We start from the raw sequence: 22,797 nt of genomic DNA, 5'->3' as shown, positions 1-22,797 counted from the left end.
TTCAGTTAGGAAGAAGAGTCTTAAAGCCAGAAGTTTGGAGGAGAGGTGGGTAGGGGTATGGGAGGCTGGGGGTTGAACATAATCACAACTGGTCTCTGTGCTGGATGGGCTCTTTGGAGCTCCCTCTTCAGTGCGATTGTTCTGGCTGACATCTCCTGGATTGTCTGGGCCTCTTACCACGGGGAAGCTGCCTATAGTCTTGTCTAGGAGGAAAGGCAAACGTTTTGAAGGGTAACTACAACTGTGCCCTGGTGTTGGAGACAGATAAAATATTGCACAGTTTTTACTTGCTTTCCTTTTTTATCCAGCTTCTCGAAAACTTGTTCAGTTGGAGGTCTGAAAAGGAATTCCTTGTTTAGTGGAGCACCCAGTAATTCAGCCTTAACTTGATCCGACAAGGGTTGGGTGCTGAGCTATGCATGTCTGCAGCTGCTCTGCAAGAAACATCTAAGGCATCAAAGGGACACTTTAGACAGTGTCTGTACACTTGCAAAGCTTATCTGACAGTATCCTGAATTTCCTTTGATAAGGTTCTATCCTCAATAGAGTCCACCTTAGTTAGAATATTGTCCTGCCGAGATTCAATATACTTTATCATACAGAAATGTAACATGTAATGGATTAGCCCTTTTCCCCACTGTAGTGCAATCTTGGAGTTGGGTATATATAAGTGGTGGTGGGCTACCTTTGTGAGTGTAAAATTATGCAGTTCGTATTATGGTTGCTCTGGTGGCCACTAGTTTCTTTCCCTAGGAAAGAAGTTTGACAATTGTAACATTCACTGAACGGCTGTTCAGTGGCTGGTGATCAATGAACAGCCATTCAATGGAGACGCATTCGAGGAAATAATATAGACCGCATTGAACATGTGGGAGAAACAGACAAATGTAGATTTTATAAAACAGAATTAGAAATAGTCACACACATTGTTTCTGGTTGTGATATACTAATGGCAGAAGGACTGTATACCGAAAGAGATAATAATGTGGCAAGACTGTTGCACTGGGGATTGTGCCAACATTATGGCACTGAAGTGGCTGAAAACAATGGAAACATGAGCCACAAAGCATTGTAGAAAATTATGAAGTTTATATCACATGGGCTCACCCATTATCAACAGTTCAAAAAATAGATGCAAGAAAACCAGATGTAGTAGTCCATGAAAAGAAGACAAAAGCAGCATTATCACTGAAGTTGCTACACCTAGTGACTACTGTGTCTTATGTACAAAGTCATAAAATGTCAGAACTTGCAGGCAGAAACGACGGCGATGTGGAAGAAGGATACCTGGACAATTCAAGTAGTAGTAGGAGCAACAGGTTGTTGTTGTTGTCTTCCGGCTTTTCCCGGTTAGGGGTCGCCATAGCGGAACTCCGGTCCGCTAATGATTGGCAGTAGATTTTCACGAATGCCGAGGTGCCAGCTCAACGTTCAACCTTCAATGAAGGCACACCCATTTACGCATGTCTTTCGAACGCCCACCCAACCGCGGCGAGGACATAGGAGCAACAGGTCTTATAACAAAAAAAAAAGATTTCACAATCATACTTAGATATGTTAATGACACATGTAACTCTGAATGAATTGCAGTAAGAATCATTACTGGGCACACTGCAGGTGCTGCAAAGAGCACTTCTGGCAAACATAAAAAATTGAAACAATACTAAATTTATGAATTTTAACCACCGCCTTAGGAATGGGGTCCATTGCCGTCATGGTATTAGAAACCTAAACGACTTGGAGAAATTAAAAAAGGAAGATTCCATAATGGGTGGCTAAAACCTCGGTCCTGCTTTTTAAGGTTTTCAACCAGAATTTTGCACAGTCAGGACAATTTAAGATGTTGTGCTGAGGCCCTAAGCAGAAAGTACAGTTGTGTACACTTACCATAAATGTAGATATTTGAGTGTATTCACTGTTGCAGTCATTACATTTGGGTAATTTGCTGGCAGATTGCCCTCAGTCGGCCTGAATAACGAAGTATTGGGTCCTGCGTCGGTTGCTGTCTCCTCTTCCATGATGTCAGGTCGTCAGGGGTATAAAACATGCAGCCGCCATTTTATTCAGTTTTTCTTGCCCCAGATGTCAGGTGCCCCCCAAATGTGGAGCAAAAATGTATATATATATATATATATATATATATATATATATATATATATATATATAAATAAATAAACAGCAATATATGAAAATGCACTTTTAGCAACATAAACTTTACCTTCATCTAAAAGCAAATACACTACAAAGGCTTTAGAGTATAGTGAAGGAAAGAGAAGTTGTAGAAAAGAGGGATGGCGGGTGGGTAACCCGAACTGCAACAGTGAATATACTCGAACATCTACATTTATGGTAAGTGTACACAACTGTACTATGTTCTTCATATTTCACTGTTGCAGTCATTACATTTGGGTAGAATCCCAAAGCTATGGATGGGAGGATGGAACTAAATAGCATTATGGGCGGCTAAAAGGCCCTGCAGAACTGCAGTGGCAAAGCCTGCCCTAGATTTAGAAAAGAGAGGCAAATGATAATGCTTTGTGAAGGTATGAACAGAGCTCCAAGTAGCAGCTTCTAGAATGTCTTTGGTTGGAACTCCTCTGAAAAAGGCTGCTGAGGTAGAGGCAGCTCTGGTGGAATGTGACCTGATACCCTTAGTACAGGTTTACCATGATGCAAGTAGCAGAAACGAATGCAGTGGCTTATCCACTTAGAAATAGTCTGCTTTGATATAGCCTTCCCCTCTGATCCTGAAGCAAATGCCACCAGTAGTTGCTCAGATTTTCTTGGAGATTTGGTCCTGTTTAAGTAGAATCTTAGTTGTCTGTATACGTCCAATGAATGCAGAATCCGCTCCCTCTTGTTCTCCGGATTTGGGTAAAAAGTTGGCAGGTGAATAGTTTGGTTAAGAGCCACACTGGATACCACCTTAGGCATAAAGGAAGGATTGGTCCTGAGGGACACCCTGTCCAGGTAAAATGTAATAAAAGGCTCCACAGCCATGAGAGTCTGTAGTTCTGAAACTCTTCTTGCTGAAGTGATTGCCAAAAGGAAAGCTGTTTTCCCAAGATAAAAACTTTATATCCGCAGTAGCTGCTGGTTCAAAAGGAGGCAGGGTGAGTTTTTCCAGCACAAAATTGAGGTCCCATGCAGGAGTTAGTAATCTTCTGGGAGGCCTTAGATTTTTGGCCCCTCTAAGATACTGTTTTAGCAGAGGATGAGAAAAGATGGGAGGCTCCGTGTTGTAATGAGACGAGATGGCAGAGGCATGGATTTTTACTGAAGAGAAGGATAGGCCCTTGTCAAGCATCTCAGTCAAGTACTGTAAAATATGAGGGATATTTGGTTTTGCTGTGTCCATTCCCTGTGCTTGGTTCCAAGCACAGAACCTTTTCCATTTATCAGCATAAGATTTTCTAGTACTAGGCCTTCTGGCTTTCAAAATGACATCCATAACAGATTTACTGAGAGGTGTTGTTTGAATAATTACATGATCAGCCATGCTGCAAGGTTCAGAGTTTGGAGCGGAGTGTGCAGAATTTGATTGTTCTGCTGAGACAGTAGATGAGGTATTTGAGGCAAGTTCCAAGGAGGGAGTTGAGACATATTCCTTAGAATTGGGTACCAGTGCTGGCGAAGCCAGTCTGGAGCAATTAGTATCATTTTTGTTTTTTCCTGTCTGACCTTTAGTAAGACCTTGGAGAGAAGAGGCGGAGGGGGAAAGGCGTAGACTGATAGGTTTTTCCAACTGAAGTATAGGGCATCCACTTTCCATGCTTGTCTGTGATTAAGTCCTTGTGCAGAATTTGTCCAGTTGATAATTTTGGGGGGAGGCAAATAGATCTATGTCTGGGCTCCCCCATTTCTGTGTTACCATGCCGAAGACTTCTGGATCTAGTTTCCACTCGTGTGGGTCCATAAGATTTCTGCTTAGGTCATCTGCCAGAGTATTTTGTTTTCCTGGCAGGAATTGAGCTTGAAGATGTACTTGGTAAGTCAAGGCTGTGTTCCACAATGCCATGGCTAGTCTGCAAAGGGGGAAGGAATGTGTACCCCCCTGCTTGTTTATGTACCACATAACCGTGGTGTTGTCCGTCTTTATCAGTAGTTGTCCTGGATGAAGTAAGTCCTTGAAGGCTGTCAGAGCATTCTGAACAGCTAGCACCTCTTTCTGGTTGATATGCAGATGCATTTGGTTTGGGCTCCATATGCCCTGAATGCATCTCCCCGCCAGCATAGTCTGATGCATCTGTAGTTAGGGTTTGGGTGGCAGGGGGTAGAGTGAATGACAGTCCCTTGTTTTGGTGGCATGCCTCTGCCCACCAAAGAAACTCCTGTTGTAGGCAGGGAATGAGAGGAATCATTATTTCCAGACCGTGACAATGTTGACTCCATAAACTTTTTAGGTACCATTGAAATTTCCTCATTTGCAGTCTTGCATATGGAATTAGTAGAATGCAGGATGCCATGAACCCCAAAGCCTGCAGAATTTGTCTAGCAGATAACTGGGTTTTCGTTGCTATCAGTTTGAAGTATATAGTCAGTTGCCTTTGTTTGTCTGGAGTAAGGTAAGCCATCTGGGCAGTTGTATTCAAGCTTGCACCCAGGAATGTAACTTTTTGAGAGGGTACCAGTTGTGATTTCTTTTTGTTTATTGTGTACCCTAGGCATGTTAGAAGCCTTTTTACAAACACCAGATGTTGAAGAAGAATGTCCTTGTTTTCTGCTTGAATGAGACAGTTGTCCAAGTAAGGATAAATTTGTATGCTTCTTTGTCTGCAAAAAGCAATTACTGGTGCCAGGCACTTTGTAAAGACCCTGGGTGCAGTAGATAAGTCAAAGGGCAGTGCAGAGAATTGGTAATGCATAAAACCTGCCTTGAAGTGGAGGTATCTCCTGCACGATTCCCTTATTGGGATATGCAGGTATGCCTCTTTTACGTCTAGAGTCACTAACCAAGCGTTCTTGCCCATCATAGGCAGTAGCTGTTGTAAAGTCAGCATTTTGAATTTTGGAATGTCCAGGAAGGTGTTCAAAATTGATAAGTCCAATATTGGACACCAGGCATTGTCTTTTCTGGGTACCAGGAACAGCCTTGAATAAAAACCTTGTCCTTTTTCCTGTTGTGGTACTGGCTGAATAGCCCCCATAACCATGAGGGACGTAACTTGTTTCTGAGCCTCTGCCCATTGATTTTGTTGCAGATCTGGCCAACCGTTTGGAATTGGCAAAGTATGGAAATTAAATCTGTACCCCTGGGATACAATGTTTAATACCCACTTGTCCTGGGTAATTAACTGCCAATTTTGAGCATAAAGTTCTAATTTTCCCCCCAAGGGGGCTGCCAAAAGATAAGTGCTTGGTGATGGTAGAGGAAAGTCATTGAGACTGCTTACTGTAGGGTTGTGTTTTATTTCCTCCAGATTTGGAGGTGGAGGCACCCTATTGCTTTGACCTGTAAGAACCCTGTGATTGGTATCTAGAGCCTTTTGAGTGCCTGGATTTGCCTTGAGAGGCTCTGTTGGACACAGAAAAAGGACCAATTTTTAGTAGGCCAGTACCTACTGAATCTGGGAGGCTGCACTTGTAAGAAATCTTTTACAGTTTGCATAGATTTGACTTTGTCTTCCATTTTCTTTAAAACCTCTTCTGCCTTATTACCAAACACAGTATCATGCTGTAAAGGGGCATCCAACAATTTAGCTTTAACATGATCAGGCAGATTTTGCTCCTTGAGCCAGGTATGCCTTCTAATCACAGATCCAGTAACTACGGCCCTGCAAGAGGCCTCCAAGGAATCAAAACCACATTGCAAAGTATGCTTTCCAACCTGTTCTGCTACATGCAATAATTCCTGTAATTCTTTATTTTCCACACAATCAGAAATCAACATAATTTTCTGTTTCAATAGGCCCATAACATGCTGTTGATATTTAAGCACAAGAAACTGGCAGTTTAAGGCCCTAATTGCCAAGGTTGCAGATGTATAAACCTTCTTTCCCCATCTAGACACCACCCTGGAATCTCTATCAGAGGGGGTAGGATTTTTGACTGTAGAGACTTTTACACCTTTGGGACCCTGTGAAATACTTTCAGGATCAGCAGCAGGATTTTTGAATAGAAATTTGTGGGAGTCAGGAACCCTGTAATATCTGTCTGGCTTACTAGGAGCCGGAGGTAGGGAATCAGGAGCCATGCTTGATTCCGAAAACACATCATCAACAATGTCTAAAACAGAAGGTATAGCCAAAGGCCTATGCTGAGGAAGAAAAAGGAAATCCCTAAGCCTCTTTTTTGATTCAGAGAAATCCTGACTCTCCCAATGAAAATGTTCCCTTAAAGTACGCAAGGTTTCTCCAAAAGAATAATCCCCAGGAGGAGATGCAGATGGGATGGATTCTTCTTCATCCAAATCCTCACAGGGTGGTATAGAAAATTCCTGATCAGAAGAGGAATCAGAAGAAATAGAAACCTGACCTGAAGATTCATGATCAGTGTCTTGCCTAAGCCTCTTAGCGGGGGGGGGCGTGATCAAAGTAATAAGGTCCTCAGCCATTTTAATCATCTGTTTTTAGGCATAGGGGCCTGAGCACTTGGCTCATGCGTCAGTTTTTTAGACTTAGAAGTTGTTTTTGATTTTGTTTTTGAAGCTGGCGTCAGTTTTATATAAAAATGTTGAGGCCTGAAAACACCCTCAGAAGCCGGTGCCTGCTCAGTGGCTTCGGACCCACCCAAGGGAGAGACATCCACGGGTTCAATACTCTGAGAATCTCGCAGCATACCAGACTCCGCATGGGTCTCGTTAGAGGCCTGCGACTCAAAAGTAGCAGGTATCAGGGGCTGCGAAAGCGCCTCACTGAGTACCAGCGAACCAGCGACTGGCTTAGGAGAAACTTCGTCATCAGTTTTGGACCTTGACGGTCTGTCTCTGTCTTTTTCTTTGCGTTTTTTGTGAACTCCAGTAGTCGGATTGCTATTTGATGACATTTCAGAGTAATTAAATCTGAATCCAAAATATTTTGAAGCAAAAATATACTGATGCTTAATAGTGCATTGGTTAAATCTAGCACAAAACCGACAGCAAGGCACGTTATGATCTGCGCCTAGGCAAGGAATACAGTACAAATGAAAATCCTTATGAGGTATTTGCTTCCCACAAGTAATGCAATTATTAACTTTTACTGACATCGGCAAGGAGCAAGAAAAAGTTTCCCCAACGGGGTACTTAGCTTTAATTGAAGACTTCGGTTCTGAAACTCGAATGCGAAAATTTCAGGAGTCGGCCGACCGGCACTTGTGAACTGCTTCTGCTTCAGGCACCGCGTGGCAAGAAAGACTGAATAAAATGGCATCAGCTGCATGTTTTATACCCCTGATGACTGGACGTCATGGAAGAGGAGACAGCAACCAACGCAGAACCCAAGACTTTGTTATTCAGGCCGACTGAGGGCAACCTGCCAGCAGATTACCCAAATGTAATGACTGCAACAGTGAAACACGAAGAACATCAGACATAAGTGAAAATCTTTACGAGATTTGCTTTCCAGACATTAAACAATTGTTGACTTTTTTGAACATTGAATTAATAGAAAAAATTTCCTAGTGGGGTACTTATCTGACTGGAAGAAGGTTCTCTGGAAAAACGAGCCGACGAATGGTCTGCTAGTATTCTAAGCACATGTGAAGTGCATCAAAATGCATGGCTAGAAAGTTTTGAAAATGGCGCCGAAGGAAGCCCTTCTTATACCCTGACATCAACATGTCGGCCAACGGACAGCCATCAGTTAGGGATGATGCAAATACTATGGAAATTGGGATGGTTATGGGTTTCTGCATGGCAGGAAGACCCAATAATCAGTACTGTAACATTGACTACAAAGAACATCATTCTTGACCACCCTCCCAGGTAGCTGTCTGACACATCCCTGCAGGAAGTAAGGCTCTGAAATCTGGAAACTGGCCTGGATGACAGGCCTTCTGTGGCTGAAGTCTCAGTACTAAAGACTTCTAAAAAGTCTGATGTAGGCTAAGAATGTATGCTTTTTATTACTGCACCTCTACAACCACTATTCTGGGAATATCACAAAGAAGGAACACTTAATCTCTAGATTTTACAGCAGTTTGGGCTCAGTTTGTCAAACTGGTAGTTGCATACCATAGACTATGCCTGTGCTGCATATGTGCAAAGACGGTCTACTCAAGTGCTTTACTAAACTTTAGAAAGGAGTATTGCAAAGATTGATCATATATAGCCTATATCCATTTTAAATCATGTTGACTCTTTTAAACTGATTCAGTATTGCTACACAAGTGTAAACATTGTCGTTATACAGCCAAATAAAAGACGTATTTGCAAGTTTTCTACAACGATAATCTACTTACAGCACTTGTAATCACTAAACAGATGATGTAGCAACATAAGTGTATTCCACAGAGAAAAACATTTATTTTCAATACTATACCTGTATAGCTTCATCCAGTAGGAAGATAGCATCATTCATCAGCAGATTGACAAAACGAAGGAAGAGAGGTGGATTGACAGACTCCAAGTTCTCAGAAGCATAAGTTGCAAGATTCTACAGATGGAAAAAAATTATATAAAATGGAAAGGAAAACAATGCAGTTTGATTTTGTAGTAAAATCTACACTTTCAGATAACATGCCCTCCCCTTACACCCTAAATACAGATGGCCAATGATGCCAGACTTTATAATCTAAAGATTAACAAATAAATACATTTTCAGTTAATGTACACAAAACAAAAATAATTTGCACACATACTAGCAACAAGAATTTTGACAATCTCACCAAATTAGAAGTAGGTAATAAAAAGTACAGTTGTGTACCTACCATAAATGTAGATGTTCGAGTGTATTCACTGTTGCAGTCATTACACTTGGGTTATCCTGCTGGCAGGCTACCCGTAGTCGGCCTGAATTCCAAAATCCTGGTCCGGCGTCGGTTGCTGTCGCCTTTTCCCTGACGTCAGTGCGCCAGGGGTATAAAAGATGCAGCCAACGACATTTTCTTCAGTTTTTCTTGCCCCAGATGTCAGGTGCCCCCAAAAGGGTAGGCTGTAAAAATTACGATCATAAAAAAGCATGCACATAACCTTTATCTACAAGCAAATACACCACATAGGTTGCATAGAATAGATTGGTACAGATAAGTCCCAGCAAAGAAAAAATGGGGATGGTGGGAGGGTAACCTGGACTGCAACAGTGAATACACTCGAACATCTACATGTATGGTAGGTACACAACTGCACTATGTTCATCGTGTTTCACTGTTGCAGTCATTACACTTGGGTTGAATCCCAAAGCTGAGGTTGGGCGGCTGGGCCTAAATAGAGTTTGGAGTGGCTATGAGGCCCTGCAGAACTGCAGTGGCAAAGCCTGCTCTGGATTTAGAGTAGAGAGGTAAATGGTAGTGCTTTGTAAAAGTGTGCACTGAAGTCCATGTTGCAGCCTCCAAAATATCCTTGGTTGGTACTCCTCTGAGGAAGGCTGCTGAAGTGGCTGATGCTCTGGTAGAATGTGGCCTAATGCCCTTGGGCACTGATTTGCCATGTTGTGAATAGCAGAAACGAATGCAGTGGCCTATCCATTTTGAAATGGTCCGCTTTGAAATGGCTTTTCCTTGAGAACCTGCAGCATATGCCACTAAGAGTTGCTCAGTCTTTCTGAAGGCTTTAGTCTTGTCCAAGTAAAAGTGTAGCTGTCTGTGTATGTCCAAAGTATGCAGAAGTCTCTCCCCCTTATTCTGTGGGTTTGGATAAAAGGTAGGCAAATGTATGGTTTGGTTAAGAGCCACGCTGGACACCATCTTAGGCATAAATGTCGGGTTTGTCCTTAGAGAAACCCTGTCCTGATGGAGAATAATAAAAGGTTCCACAGCCATTACTGCCTGTAACTCTGAGACTCTTCTTGCTGAAGTTATTGCTAGGAGAAGAGCAGTTTTCCATGACAAGTATTTTATCTCTGCTGTATTGGCAGGCTCAAAAGGAGGCAGTGTGAGTTTTTCCAAGACAAAATTGTGGTCCCATGTAGGTATTGGAGCTCTCCTTGGAGGTCTTATGTTTTTGGCCCCTCTGAGAAACTGTCTTAGCAGTGGATGAGAAAAAATAGGTGGGTCCGTATTGTAATGAGCTGAAATGGCAGAGGCATGGATCTTAATTGATGAAAAGGATAGGCCTTTGTCCAGCATCTCAGTTAGATATTGCAAAATCTGAGGAATATTTGGTTCAAGCGAGTCAATTCCCTGCGCTTGGTTCCAAGCACAGAATCTCTTCCATTTTTCTGCATAAGATTTTCTGGTGCTGGGCCTCCTGGCCTCCAAAATGACATCCATAACTGCTTTAGAGAGAGGTGTGTTCCGAATGATTACATTATCCGCCATGCAGCCAGATTTAGGGTTCTGAGTTGGCTGTGCAGGATCTGATTGCTCTGTTGGGTCAGCAAATGAGGTATTAGAGGCAATGTCCAGGCTGGGCCTTGAGACAAGCTCTTTAGGATTGGGTACCAGTGCTGGCGTGACCAGTCCGGGGCAATCAGTATAATTTTTGGCTTCTCTTGTCTGACCTTTAGGAGTACCTTGGAGAGGAGAAGCAGAGGAAAGAAGGCATATACTGTAAGGGCTTTCCAGCTGAATGAAAGGGCGTCCACTTTCCATGCTTGCTTGGTGATAAGTCCGAGTGCAGAATCTCTGTAGCTGGCAGTTGTGAGGGGAAGAGAATAGATCTATGTCTGGGCATCCCCATTTCCCTGTTATCATATTGAAGATTTGTGGGTCCAGTTTCCACTCGTGAGGATCCATGAGGTTTCTGCTTAGTTCGTCTGCCAAAGTAATTGTCTTTCCTGGCAGGAATTGTGCTTGCAGATGTACTTGATAAGTCAATGCTGTGTTCCACAAAGTCATGGCTTGCCTGCAGAGGGGGTAGGAATGTGTGCCCCCTTGCTTGTTTATGTACCACATGACTGTAGTATTGTCCGTCTTTATCAGTAGTTGTCCTGGATGAAGTAGGTCCTTGAAGGCTGTCAGGGCATTTTGTACAGCTAGCATCTCTTTTTGATTGATATGAAGATGCATTTGGTTTGTGGGCCATGTGCCCTGAATACATTTTCCTGCCATGTGCACCCCCCAGGCATAATCTGATGCATCTGTTGTTAGTGTCTGCCTGGCAGTGGGTAAGGTGAATGGCTGTCCCTTGTTGTGGTGACAGGCCTGTGCCCACCATTGAAATTCCTGTTGCAGGCAGGGAATAAGAGTAATTACTGTTTCCAGGCTGTGGCAATGTTGAGTCCAAACACTTTTTAGATACCATTGTAGTTTCCTCATATGCAGTCTTGCATATGGAATTAGTAGAATGCAGGATGCCATGTAGCCCAGAGCTTGCAGAATTTTTTCTTGCAGAAAACTGGGTTTTTGTTGCCAAGTCTTTGAAGTAAGAAGTCAGATGCCTTTGTTTGTCTGGCATGATATAAGCCATCTGGGCAGTTGTATTTAAGCTTGCACCCAGGAATATTATCTCTTGAGAGGGTACTAGTTTTGATTTCTTTTCGTTTACTGTGTACCCTAGACAAATTAGTAATCTTTTTACAAACGCCAGATGCTGTAGTAGAATATCTTTGTCCTTTGCTTGAATAAGGCAGTCGTCCAAGTAGGGGTGTATTTGAATTCCTCTTTGTCTGCAAAATGCAGTTACTGGTGGCAGGCATTTTGTGAAGACCCTGGGTGCAGTAGATGAGCCAAAGGGCAGTGCAGAGAATTGGTAGTGCATTGAGCCAGCTATGAATCTGAGGTATCTTCTGCAAGACTGTCTGATTGGGACATGCAGGTATGCCTCTTTGAGGTCCAAAGTTACAAGCCAAGCCTTCTTGTCCAGCATGGGCAGAAGCTGCTGTAGAGTCAACATTTTGAATTTTGGGACGTCCAGAAAAGTATTTAGAATAGACAGGTCCAGAATTGGTCTCCAGGCTTTGTCCTTTCTTGGTACTAAGAAAAGTCTTGAGTAAAATCCTTGTCCCTGCTTTTGTGGTGGCACTGGCTGAATAACCCCCATGTCCATGAGAGATGAAACTTGTTTTGTGCCTCTTGCCATTGGTTGTGTGGCAGGTCTGGCATGCCTTTTGCCTTTGGAAGGGTGTGAAAGTGGAACCTGTAACCCTGAGAGACTATATTTAAGACCCATTTGTCCTGGGTGATCTTGTGCCAGTTTTGTGAAAAAAGTGCTAACTTTCCCCCTAAGGGTGCTGTCAAAAAATAAGTGCTTGGCATTGGCAGAGGGAAGTCATTGGGACTGTTTTTTATAAGGCTGTGATTTGTCTTCTCCGCTTTTGGAGGTAGATGCACCCCATTGTTTGGGCCTGTATGAGCCCTGGGGCTGTTGCCTGCCTCTAGGGTGTCTGAATCTGCCTCTTTGTGGTCTGTCTGACACTGGAAAGGACCAATTCTTAGAGGGCCAGTTCCTGCTAAATCTGGGTGGCTGAAACTGTAAGAAATCCTTTACTGTCTGCATAGATTTTCCCTTATCCTCCATTTTCTTTAACATCTCCACTGCCTTAACACCAAACAAAGTATCATGCTGTAATGGAGCATCCAATAATTTTGCTTTAACATGATCAGGCAGATTGTGTTCCTTTAACCAAGCATGCCTTCTAATAACAGAACCTGTAACAGTGGCCCTGCATGAGGCCTCCAGTGAATCATAGCCACATTGCAAAGTATGTTTTCCCACTTGTTCAGCTGCATGCAATAAATCCTGCAAATCTTTGATCTCAGAACATTCAGAATTTGTCAACATTTTTTGTTTTAACAAATACATTAAGTATTGCTGATATTTGAGCATATGAAACTGACAATTTAAAGCCCTTACAGCCAAGGTAGCAGAAGTGTAAACTTTTTCCCCCATCTGTCCAAAGCCCTAGAATCTCTGTCTGAGGGGACAGGATTTTTGGCAGAAGCAGCCTTGACCCCTTTGGGACCCTGTGAGATAGTTTCTGGGTCAGCAGCAGGGTTTTTGTAAAGAAATTTATGGGAGTTTGGGACCCTGTAGTATCTGTCCGGCTTAACAGGGGCAGGAGGTAAAGAGTCTGGAGACAGGCCGGACTTTGAAAAATCATCTACTATGTCTAGAACAAGGGGCATTGCAAGAGGTCTGTGCTGAGGAAGTAAAAGAAAGTCTCTAAGTCTTTTCTTAGAATCGGAATAATCCTGGCTCTCCCAATGGAAATGCCCCCTCATGGTATGCAGGTTTTCCCCAAAAGAATAGACCTCAGGAGGAGAAGCTGAAGGAATAGAATCTTCAGCATCAGAATCCTCATAGGGAGGAAAAGAATATCCCTGATCAGAACAGGAACCAGAGGAAATGGAAACCTGATCAGAGGAATCATATTCAGTGTCTTGCCTAGGCCTCTTATCAGGAGGGGGATGAGAACCCCTGATCAAAGTGATTAGGTCTTCGGCCATTCTGAGCATCTGTTTCTTAGGCATAGAAGCCTATCCTGGAGAATGCTGTACTAGTTTCCTTGTCTTTAAAACTGTTTTAGACTTTGTCTTGGATGCTGCAGTAGGCTTTATATAAAGTTGTGTAGGTCTGAAGACACAAGCCGATGCCTGCTCAGCGGCTCCGGACCCATCTGAAGGATTAATTTCCGAAGGGCCAATACCTTGAGTATCCAGAGACCTAGCTGTCTCCACGTGGGAATTGGAGGCGGCATGTGGCTCTGAGGTAGCGGTAGTCAGGGGCTGCGAAAGCGCCTCACTGAGCACCGGCAAACCGACGACTGGCCTAGAAGAGGCTTTGTCGTCGGTTTTGGACCTCGGATGCTTGTACTTGTCTTTATCCTTGCGTTTTTTATGAATTCCGGTCGTTGGTTGTTCTGATGGCATTATGTAGTTAAACCTTCTGCCAAAATAATGAAAAGCAAAATCGTACCGACGCTTAATAGTGCGTTGGTTAAATCTAGCACAAAACCGACAACTAGCAACGTCGTGGTCAGGGCCTAGGCAAAGAATACAGTAAGAGTGGAAATCCTTATGAGGTATTTGCTTCCCACAAGAAATACAATTGTTAACTTTTTCTGACATCGGTCTGGAGCAAGAAAAAAGTTTCCCCAATGGGGTACTTAGCTTTATTGAAGACTTCGGATCTGAAATTCGATTTCGAAAATCTCAGGAGTCGGCCGACCGGCACTTGCAAACTGCTTTTGCTTCGGGCACCGCGCGGCAAGAAAGACTGAAGAAAATGGCATCGGCTGCATCTTTTATATCTCTGGCGCACTGACGTTAGGGAAGAGGCGACAGCAACCGACGGCGGACCAGGACTTTGGAATTCAGGCCGACAGCGGGTAGCCTGCCAGCAGGATAACCCAAGTGTAATGACTGCAACAGTGAAACACGATGAACATCTGCTTTGTATATAACAGAACATACTTTTGCTACAAAAGTACTCTTCCATGCAGATGGATGTACCACCATTGTTTTAGGCCTACTGTAAGACCTGGTGGCCACAGTCAAACCCACTTCCTTCAAAAGAAGGAGCTGAGTACGTCTTCAAACATAACAATTGCATGCCTTTGTTAGCATAGCAATAGTGTTTGTAGGGTAGCCCCATAGTACTGTGCTGCTCTCTACATATATACACTACAGTGATGGCAAAGGATTCCAAGACTAGTGGCCCCATTCTCACAGATGTGCTGCTCTTCAGATGAGAAAGTGAAACGAGGTCTGCCTTAGCTGTGCAAAAAATCTAATAGCAGTTATCAAATTATGAAACTATTATACATTTTAAAAAGAAAAAAAATGACAAAATAACAGAAAAACTACTGCTTTGTATTAAATATACAAAAATTTCATATTTCACTTCTCATTATACAATACTTCAGCAGAATGCTGAAGTCTGCAAAACCAATTACATATTCTATTAATGTATTAATTATTACACCATCTGTTTACATTTCCCATACCAAATTAATGGCACACAAGTCAGGAAATCAATACTTTTAGCCACAGTTTTTTTTCATTATGTTTTCCATCATACTCTGAATTTTACTTCTACTGTCTACCTTATTTACATATTTCTTAAATACTACAGTTCTTAGACGACCTTTTTTGCTATTTTTCATAATAATAATAATAATAATAATAATAATAATAAATCAAACACATTTCAATTGATTACTTGTTTTTTTTTTGCCCCCCCCCCCCAAAAAAAAAAAAAAAAAAAGATCTCACCTGATGGTTTCTCTACCTGCTACCAACTGTACCATTTTTTCTAAGAGGGGATGGAGTGGAGCTGAGCCTTCCTGGGCTAGCATTGCCCCTTTCATTTCTACCAGAGAAACCCAATCCCCTGGTGCGAGTCAGGTGGTACTGAGTGGCCCATCTTGCTGGTCCTTAGGGAACACCTCTTCTCTGAGCTCCACTACTGCTGTCTCTAAGGGGAAGCATTCCTCTACGTGCTGAGTTCCCCTCGGCTTCTAGTGTGATTGCACTTTTAAAGTGTGTGCTTGGCAAGCCTGGACTCCACTAAAATATACAGGATAATATCTCCACAATGCAATAGTTTTGAGTTGTCTGTCACAATTTTACACCTTTTCTTCCCCCATTTTATAGCACCAAAGACAATTCCCACTAATGTAAGTTCAATATTTTTGATGTACAACTGACAAAATTTGTTTCTCCCCATTCCTTAAGCGGGTCCCTATCGGATCACAGAAGTTTCAAAACTTCGAACATCATATGGCCAAGACCATATGCTTGCATGTTTTGAATGGAGATCGCCGTACAGCATGGAACAGGAAATTTATCATTTTCCTCACTGTAGTGAGATGTCGGAGTTGGTATATTTAAATAGCAGGCGGTGTGGGGGGCTTGCCTCTCTTCAAAAACTTCAATCATATGGTCTCAGTCGTATGATACTTGAAGTTTAGAAACATCTGTGATCTGATGGGGACATTTTTTTATTCAATAATAACCATTTCTGTCAAAACTTAAGCAAATATAATACATTTCATAATTAAAAGGAAGCAGTCAGCATGCAAAATACGGACAGCTTAATTTCTGGATACTTTCCCACTTCCAATCTACAGTGAACATATCAATTCAATAATTACTACTTCAGCAGCCAAGTCAGAAAACCTACTGTTTGTCGACACCTACTTGATTGATGCTTCAAATTACTGCTGTTTGATTTGGTGAAGAGCAAAATGGTGAGTGTTGCAATTATCAACTTCTCCTTTGCAGAAACTTTTAGAATTAACAAAGAAGTTTGAGGGTAAGGGGAATGCCCCCATGATAAGTGGTACAAGGGGAACTTACCCCAGAAAAACGTTTTTGTATTTTGCAATATTGGGAGAGCAGTTGCACTTTTTTTTTAAAATCCCCCCTGCCTGTTGAACATCATCCTTCTATGACCTACCTATCTTAATTAGTCGTTCATGGGAGAGAGGGCAATCACAGGCCCAACTGTTTCCCCTATGAGGGGAGAGTCAAACATGGGGCTGATGTTCAGGCAGGCACAGGGTCCCCACTCCCTCAACAGCTCCTGATGTCTCCATAGCAGCTTATGGGGGATACTAATCCTGACAGTCTCTGGAGGAGCATAAGAGCTTCCCCAATGACTGCCCCCAGAACTGCATGGCTACCTGTCGGCAGCAGCAGCATATCCCTCGGACCCGGGCTCGGTGGGCTGCTCCACCAAGAGCTCCCCTTGGGTGTAACCCAAGCAGCAAGCCAAGACACCTCCCTCACTGCAAGATGGGGCAGCACTCCCTATCCTTCTGCCTCTCTCACTCCAGCTCCCACTCCTGCTAACTGAATACAGGTCATCTGGGCTGCAGTTACAACTTCATCCCTGTGCACCAAAGAAACAGGATTGCTGTTTTTAGGTTCGGAGTTGTAAACTCCCAGTGGTTTAGATGCTCTAGGGTTGAATAATCACGTCAGAAAAATAAGACATTATTATTTAGAATAAACATATCAAAGACAAATAAAATAAGATTGAGATGACAATCTTGCTAAACTACTTTATACAGGAGTATTTTATTTCCTTTACATCAACCCAACAGCAAAATTTCCCCTTGCTGTATAATATACGTCATTCAACCATCTGTAATGAGTTTCTCAAAACCATATTTGCTTAATATATTCCACAATACCGCAGTATCCACAGTATCATAACCTCTGGATACAGCAAACTCAATTATCCTCCCTAAACTATTTTCTGTAATTACAGAACTTACTCTATCCCTCACTTATAACACACACTGAATACTGTTACTCTGGCATATCTCATATGTTTCTCTCCCAAATTAAAATAGTTGTCCAATTTTAACTGAAGAGTGCTCTTTACTGATGTACATAGGTCTCAACCTCTTAACAGGCCAATGTGGAACACAGACCATAACAATATGTGACAAATGACCAATATGTGGAACACCTTATTTTCACACTGCAAGAATATGTACCATTTCCAGGATGCATGGTTGAAGTGGTCTATCAACAACAAGGCATTTTGTTGCAAAGTATGCATCAGTCAAAAATGCATATTCAACATTTGTGTTGTCAAATTCTTCTACAAAAAAGATGCATATTATTATAATTCACTTGCAAAGTTAATAGAACAATGCATTTTGCATCAGTGTGCATTTTCCGAAGAAGTAGTGACACTCTACTCTCTCTCACTTGCATCAGTATGCATTTTATGAACAGAAAGCTATACGCTTTTATGTCTGACATTGAATGACTAATCTACAGTTATTTACCAAAAAAATTGAAATATTTGCAAAAGACAGTAGAAAAATATGATGTAAAATCAGAAATGTATGTATGCACATGTCAGAAGAGCTCCTCTCTCAAGCTGCAGCCATAGTAATAAATCAGAACAAAATCTCTGCAGATTATTGCTTCACAGCTTCCAACTTCTTTGCTGAAAAATCTAGGACAAATCTAAACATAATGGGGGACAACAGTGCATTTAACACATTATTTAATTCACTCTGAAAGTTGACAGATCTATATCACTGATGTCTGACACTGATTATAACCCTTAGTAATGGAGCAGAAAATTAAAAAAAAAAAAAAAAAAAAACAAACTTGTATGGGAAAGGACACAAATATGAGGCAAAAATGAGGAATAGTTCAGAGGCAAACCTATATATTTTAAAACAGCATTGCCCCCCTTCCAATACTACACCTCCGATAATACCCCAGAACAACTTCTGCAGACAGTAGCTATCAACTTCTCTGATCAAGAATGAAGGACAGAGCCAAATGTTATGGGGATAACGGGCTCAAAATCAGGGCCAATTTTTGCAGATTATAATTCACTCAAAGTTATTAATGAATCACATTTTGCAATAGCATTTATTTTCTGAAAAAATATCTGACATTAACAGATCCTCAAGTATTTATAATAAACATTAAAACTTTTAGAAGGGACAGGGCAAAAACAACAGGCAAAATCAGGAACCGCTCAGAAAAAGTATGCTTAATTACACATTTCAGAATACTTCCCACCCTCCCCTGAACTGCTACAGCCCTAGTAACTTATCTCTTAAATTAGCAGGTTCAGTAGCTGTCCCTTGCAGACAGCCCAACTAATTCATAGGTGTACAGGATAGGTTAATAGGATGATACTAGGCTACTGGCCCATAGGCCCTTATAAGGCTAGCCAAGAATTTTGCCCATGTTCCCACAAAGTCAGCACCTGTTTCCCCTGCCCAGCAGGGACACGGGTGGGATCTCAGAGGTGTATTTTCTGTTTCCCATGCAGTCGTCCAGGTTCCTCTTAAAGAGGGCTAGTGAGGTACTCTGCTTGACATGGAGAAGGAGTCTAATCCATAGATAGGGGGAGTCTTTGGGACACAAATCTATCCCACCAATAAGTTCTATTAATGCCACAGACCAGGTTGAGGCCTTGCATGTGGGCTGCGCAAGCGGAGTTTGACTTAACGGATATGCAGCAACTCCATCAAGGCTGGGTCTGAGATGGCCTAGTATGTCAGACACAGGTCACCTCTGAGCAGTCTGTACGAGACTGAGTAGAGGGACAGGGCTTTTAGCCTATCTGTATAGGATAGGTATTTGAGACTCTGGATTCTCCAGGTCAGGAACCTTTGTGGTTTCTCTAGCTGCTTCATGTGCTTGGCAAGGTGTACGTCGTAAGGGGCACTGTACTCAACAATGGGTCTGATAAGTGAGGAGTAGAGGGATGTTATGACCTCCTTGTTCCTGGATGAAATACCCTTTCTTATGAGGTGGGCAATTGCAGAAGCCCATGGCACAAAATTAAAAAAAAAAAAAAAATAAAATAAACAATCCACAATAAGCAGCGTCATACAGATGAATCAACCTGACACCAAATTTCAGCTACAGCCTCCAGTGGGCCACGGCACGATATCCAGTGCACACAACTTGCAGCAGATGACCAAACAAATGATACAGAGCTTTTAATTAAGGCCACACACTGGCTGTTGTAATGCCTCAAAATGCAAACTCCATAGAAATGTGGTGTTGTGCTCCTTCTTTCTCGCTTCAAAAGCAAAACAAAGAATAAATCATCCTATGATATAATTTGTAAAGTATCATAGTGGCCCGAAAACTAACAGAGTTGCAATCGGTCAATTTGCCTCTGGAAGCTTTTCTCTGACTGGCCACACACACTCTATTGCAAATGGCTATTACTATGACTTCTGAGCCAATAGGAAAACGGAAAGCAGAGACATCACCTTGTGATGTGTAACACTGCTTGTGTTCTATTCCAAATAAGGAGCGTCCCACATAATGTAGTGCATTTGGATGGTAAATTGACATATAATCCACATTATTCAAAATTACAAGCCTCTGATTTCTAATATCAACATTCTCCCAATTTTATCACATAAAACAAAGCAACTAGTACAAATTTCTTCATTTCACATCTACTATTTAAGTCACCAATCAGTATTTCTAAAAATCTCCATTTCTGACTTTACAACATATTTTTATAAAACAAATATGAAATATAATCTCATCCTGTTGCCTTTTCTGAAGTGGAATCTTTTAAAGCTGCTTGCAGTCCACCACACACATTTCGACACCAATCATTCTTCTTCCTCTTTTGGTAAGCCTTTAACCCCATATACATTCAAAATCAAAATGCTTTGTGTAACTCATGCTTAAAAACATTCACTATCTGCATACTTTGTTCTATTAACCCATCAGCACTAAGCAGCCCTTCCATAACACTTTCATGTTGCTGTAAAGAAAATTTTGCTGAAAATGTTTTTTTCTTCCTTCTGTGATACACTTCAATCTTAAATAACACTAAACATCTTTCAGCTTAATGTCACTTCCTTATTTCACAGAGCTATCTTCTAAACATCTGTGCAATTCTTTACAGACATTATATTGTTCTCTATTTCAATATGCTTTTTATGTTTGCTTAAATCTTTATATTCTTTAATATACCATTCTGTCAAGTTGTCATATGTAGTATTTACAGATACATGATCTCTCCACAACCCTTTGGTACATAAATGTCCTCTTACTCTAATTTTTCTAGTCTGATTAAAACAGATCCATAAAACATCATAATGTGAAAATCCAGTTACATATACAGCTCTAGTGGTATAAGAGGGATAAAGCCCTAAGACTTAGGTGAATCAGGACTGATTAGTAGCTTGGGTGACTGACAGGGTTGGCAGGGTGCATGGGCGTGTCCTTCCCGACAGGTGGCAGAGTGGAGTTGTCCCTGTACAGCAAAAGTCTACTGAGGAGGGAATAGGATGCAAATATGCAGCCAGGCAGCAGGTGCTGGGTTCATCAAGCCACCGATGGGTGACAGCCTTCAAGGTATGTATGCAGAAGTATGCAAAATGGGGAAGGCATAGTGGACACAGACTGCACAACTCTCTGCTAAAGGTAGGGTTTAACCCATTGAGCAGACGGCGACTCAATACACTCCCATTACAAACCTAATCTAATCTAAATACATGCATTGCATCTAAATACCACGCCACATGTGATCGTGTACATATTTCACAACTGGGTAACTTCATTTTCCTTTGTCAGTTTACAGTGCCATTCCCTTTATAACCTCTATCCTCTCTGTACAATGAACCTTTTTGCCCCTTCTCCTCAGTTACTTTCCTATTTTAATCCCCACTTTATATTTCAATTTCTTTTAGACCTTCTCACTTTATTCATCTCCTTCAAACCCTCTCCAACTATCTTTTATGACCAGGCTGAATGTCAGCATATATCCTAGTATTCTTACACCCACTATCCTTGACAGCTATACAATGCCTCTTTCCCACTTCTAGCTTTAACTGTTATCTACATATTAACTAATGTTATGCACTCCTTATCTCACTTTTAGTTATTCTTAACATCTACACTATAACTCTGTTTAGATATGACTTTAAAGACATGGGGAATGTCTGCTCATCATAAATATTGCACTTGAACTGTTTGTATACCAAATGTTTTAAACGTGGGATTTAATAATATATACCTGTTTTAACAAAGCAATTACACCTGTTTGTATATCTAGATGTCTTAAAAACTATCTATGTGTAGATCAATATGTATGTATACCTTTAAGAAGTGTATAAATACTGAGCACATGTGAGCCTGACTGACATTTTGTAGTAAGCTATTGAGATGTAAGCATGCATGTCTATGTAGTCTGTCAGTTAATCAGTTTCTTTATATTTTGTACTTCTGCTATCCATCCTGATGTGTTTCTGTGTAATAAAGCATATAAAAGAACTACCCTGCCTATTCTTCTTCTATAGTAATATTCAATAGTAAAACAAGAGCAACACTACGTAATGCATCTCTGTAGAAAATTTGTTTTGTCAGGTGTATCTTACATGCATCTGCTGGAGCTTTTTTCTCCATCCTCCACTGAAAATGGGCTCTGTCAACAAAGACAAATAAAAATAATTACACACGCTCATGGCTGTCTGACTTGCAGCCCCTTCTAGACTACTCTCACCTTGGCAATGGGTGCGGGGAAGAGTCCTAGTGTACAGCAAACTAATGGACTGTGTCCAACTGGAGTGAGGTGGGATGATCAGCAAGCATGGGGTAAAAACCTTGCTATATATTTATTTTTTATTTCTAACAAGGTAATACTTTTGAGAAAACTTGACTAGACTGAGAAAGGTCCCCCAGGTCATTAGCCTAGTAACAGTCTATGACGTTATGATTCTATATATATTGTAACAAATTAAAACAATTTCAGTCTGTAATGCTTACCAAGATATAACCTGTGTAGTTAAGGCTAATGTAACAGTGATTTTAATGAACAGCATTATCTACTATAAGCTACAGAAATAAATACCTCCTTATTTGTAATGGCAAATCATAAAGTCATTCCATGAACGTACACTGATCTTCTGCAAAAATGTGTCAATAAGGATCCTTTTCAGATTGTCAAATGGCCAGAACGTCGAACCGTGGATCACCGAGATGAAAACATTGTTTTTTTAGAACACTGAACTGTTTGCATGAAGCTTGCCATAGGGAAAAATTCCCATTCACTTTAATGTAAGTGCAATCTCTGAGTTGGTATATTTAAGTAGAAGAAGGTGGGGTGTGGTGCAGGGTGGCATAGCCCCCTTGCTGCAGCAAAAAAAAAAATTTTAATTTAAGTTTTGATGTTCCGAGGTTTAATGCATATGGTCTCTGTCATATGCGGTTCGATATTTCCAGCAGTTCGACACTCTGAAGTAGACCCTTCAATAAATGCTACCAATCTGATAATCTGTTCCAATATTAAAATAAAAAAAGGCTAATTTCTTCATGAAATAC

At 41.5% G+C, this 22,797-nt stretch overlaps 1 protein-coding gene across 2 annotated transcripts in view; it reads right to left on the bottom strand.

Annotated features, from left to right (window-relative positions):
- Positions 1-22,797, bottom strand: part of UBE4A (ubiquitination factor E4A) — a 1,266,879-nt gene that overhangs the window by 381,486 nt on the left and 862,596 nt on the right. For both annotated transcript variants that reach the window (XM_044080891.1, XM_044080892.1), the window contains one exon: positions 8,460-8,573. In XM_044080891.1, coding sequence (XP_043936826.1) covers positions 8,460-8,573 — 114 coding nt within the window. The remainder of the gene's footprint in view (positions 1-8,459; positions 8,574-22,797) is intronic.

The sequence above is a fragment of the Protopterus annectens genome, chromosome 8.part0 (genome assembly GCF_019279795.1).
Source record: "Protopterus annectens isolate FY-2018-M chromosome 8.part0, PAN1.0, whole genome shotgun sequence".
Lineage (NCBI taxonomy): Eukaryota > Metazoa > Chordata > Ceratodontiformes > Protopteridae > Protopterus > Protopterus annectens.
Note: the sequence above shows the minus strand (reverse complement) of the source record. Positions and strands in the feature narration are given on the sequence as shown.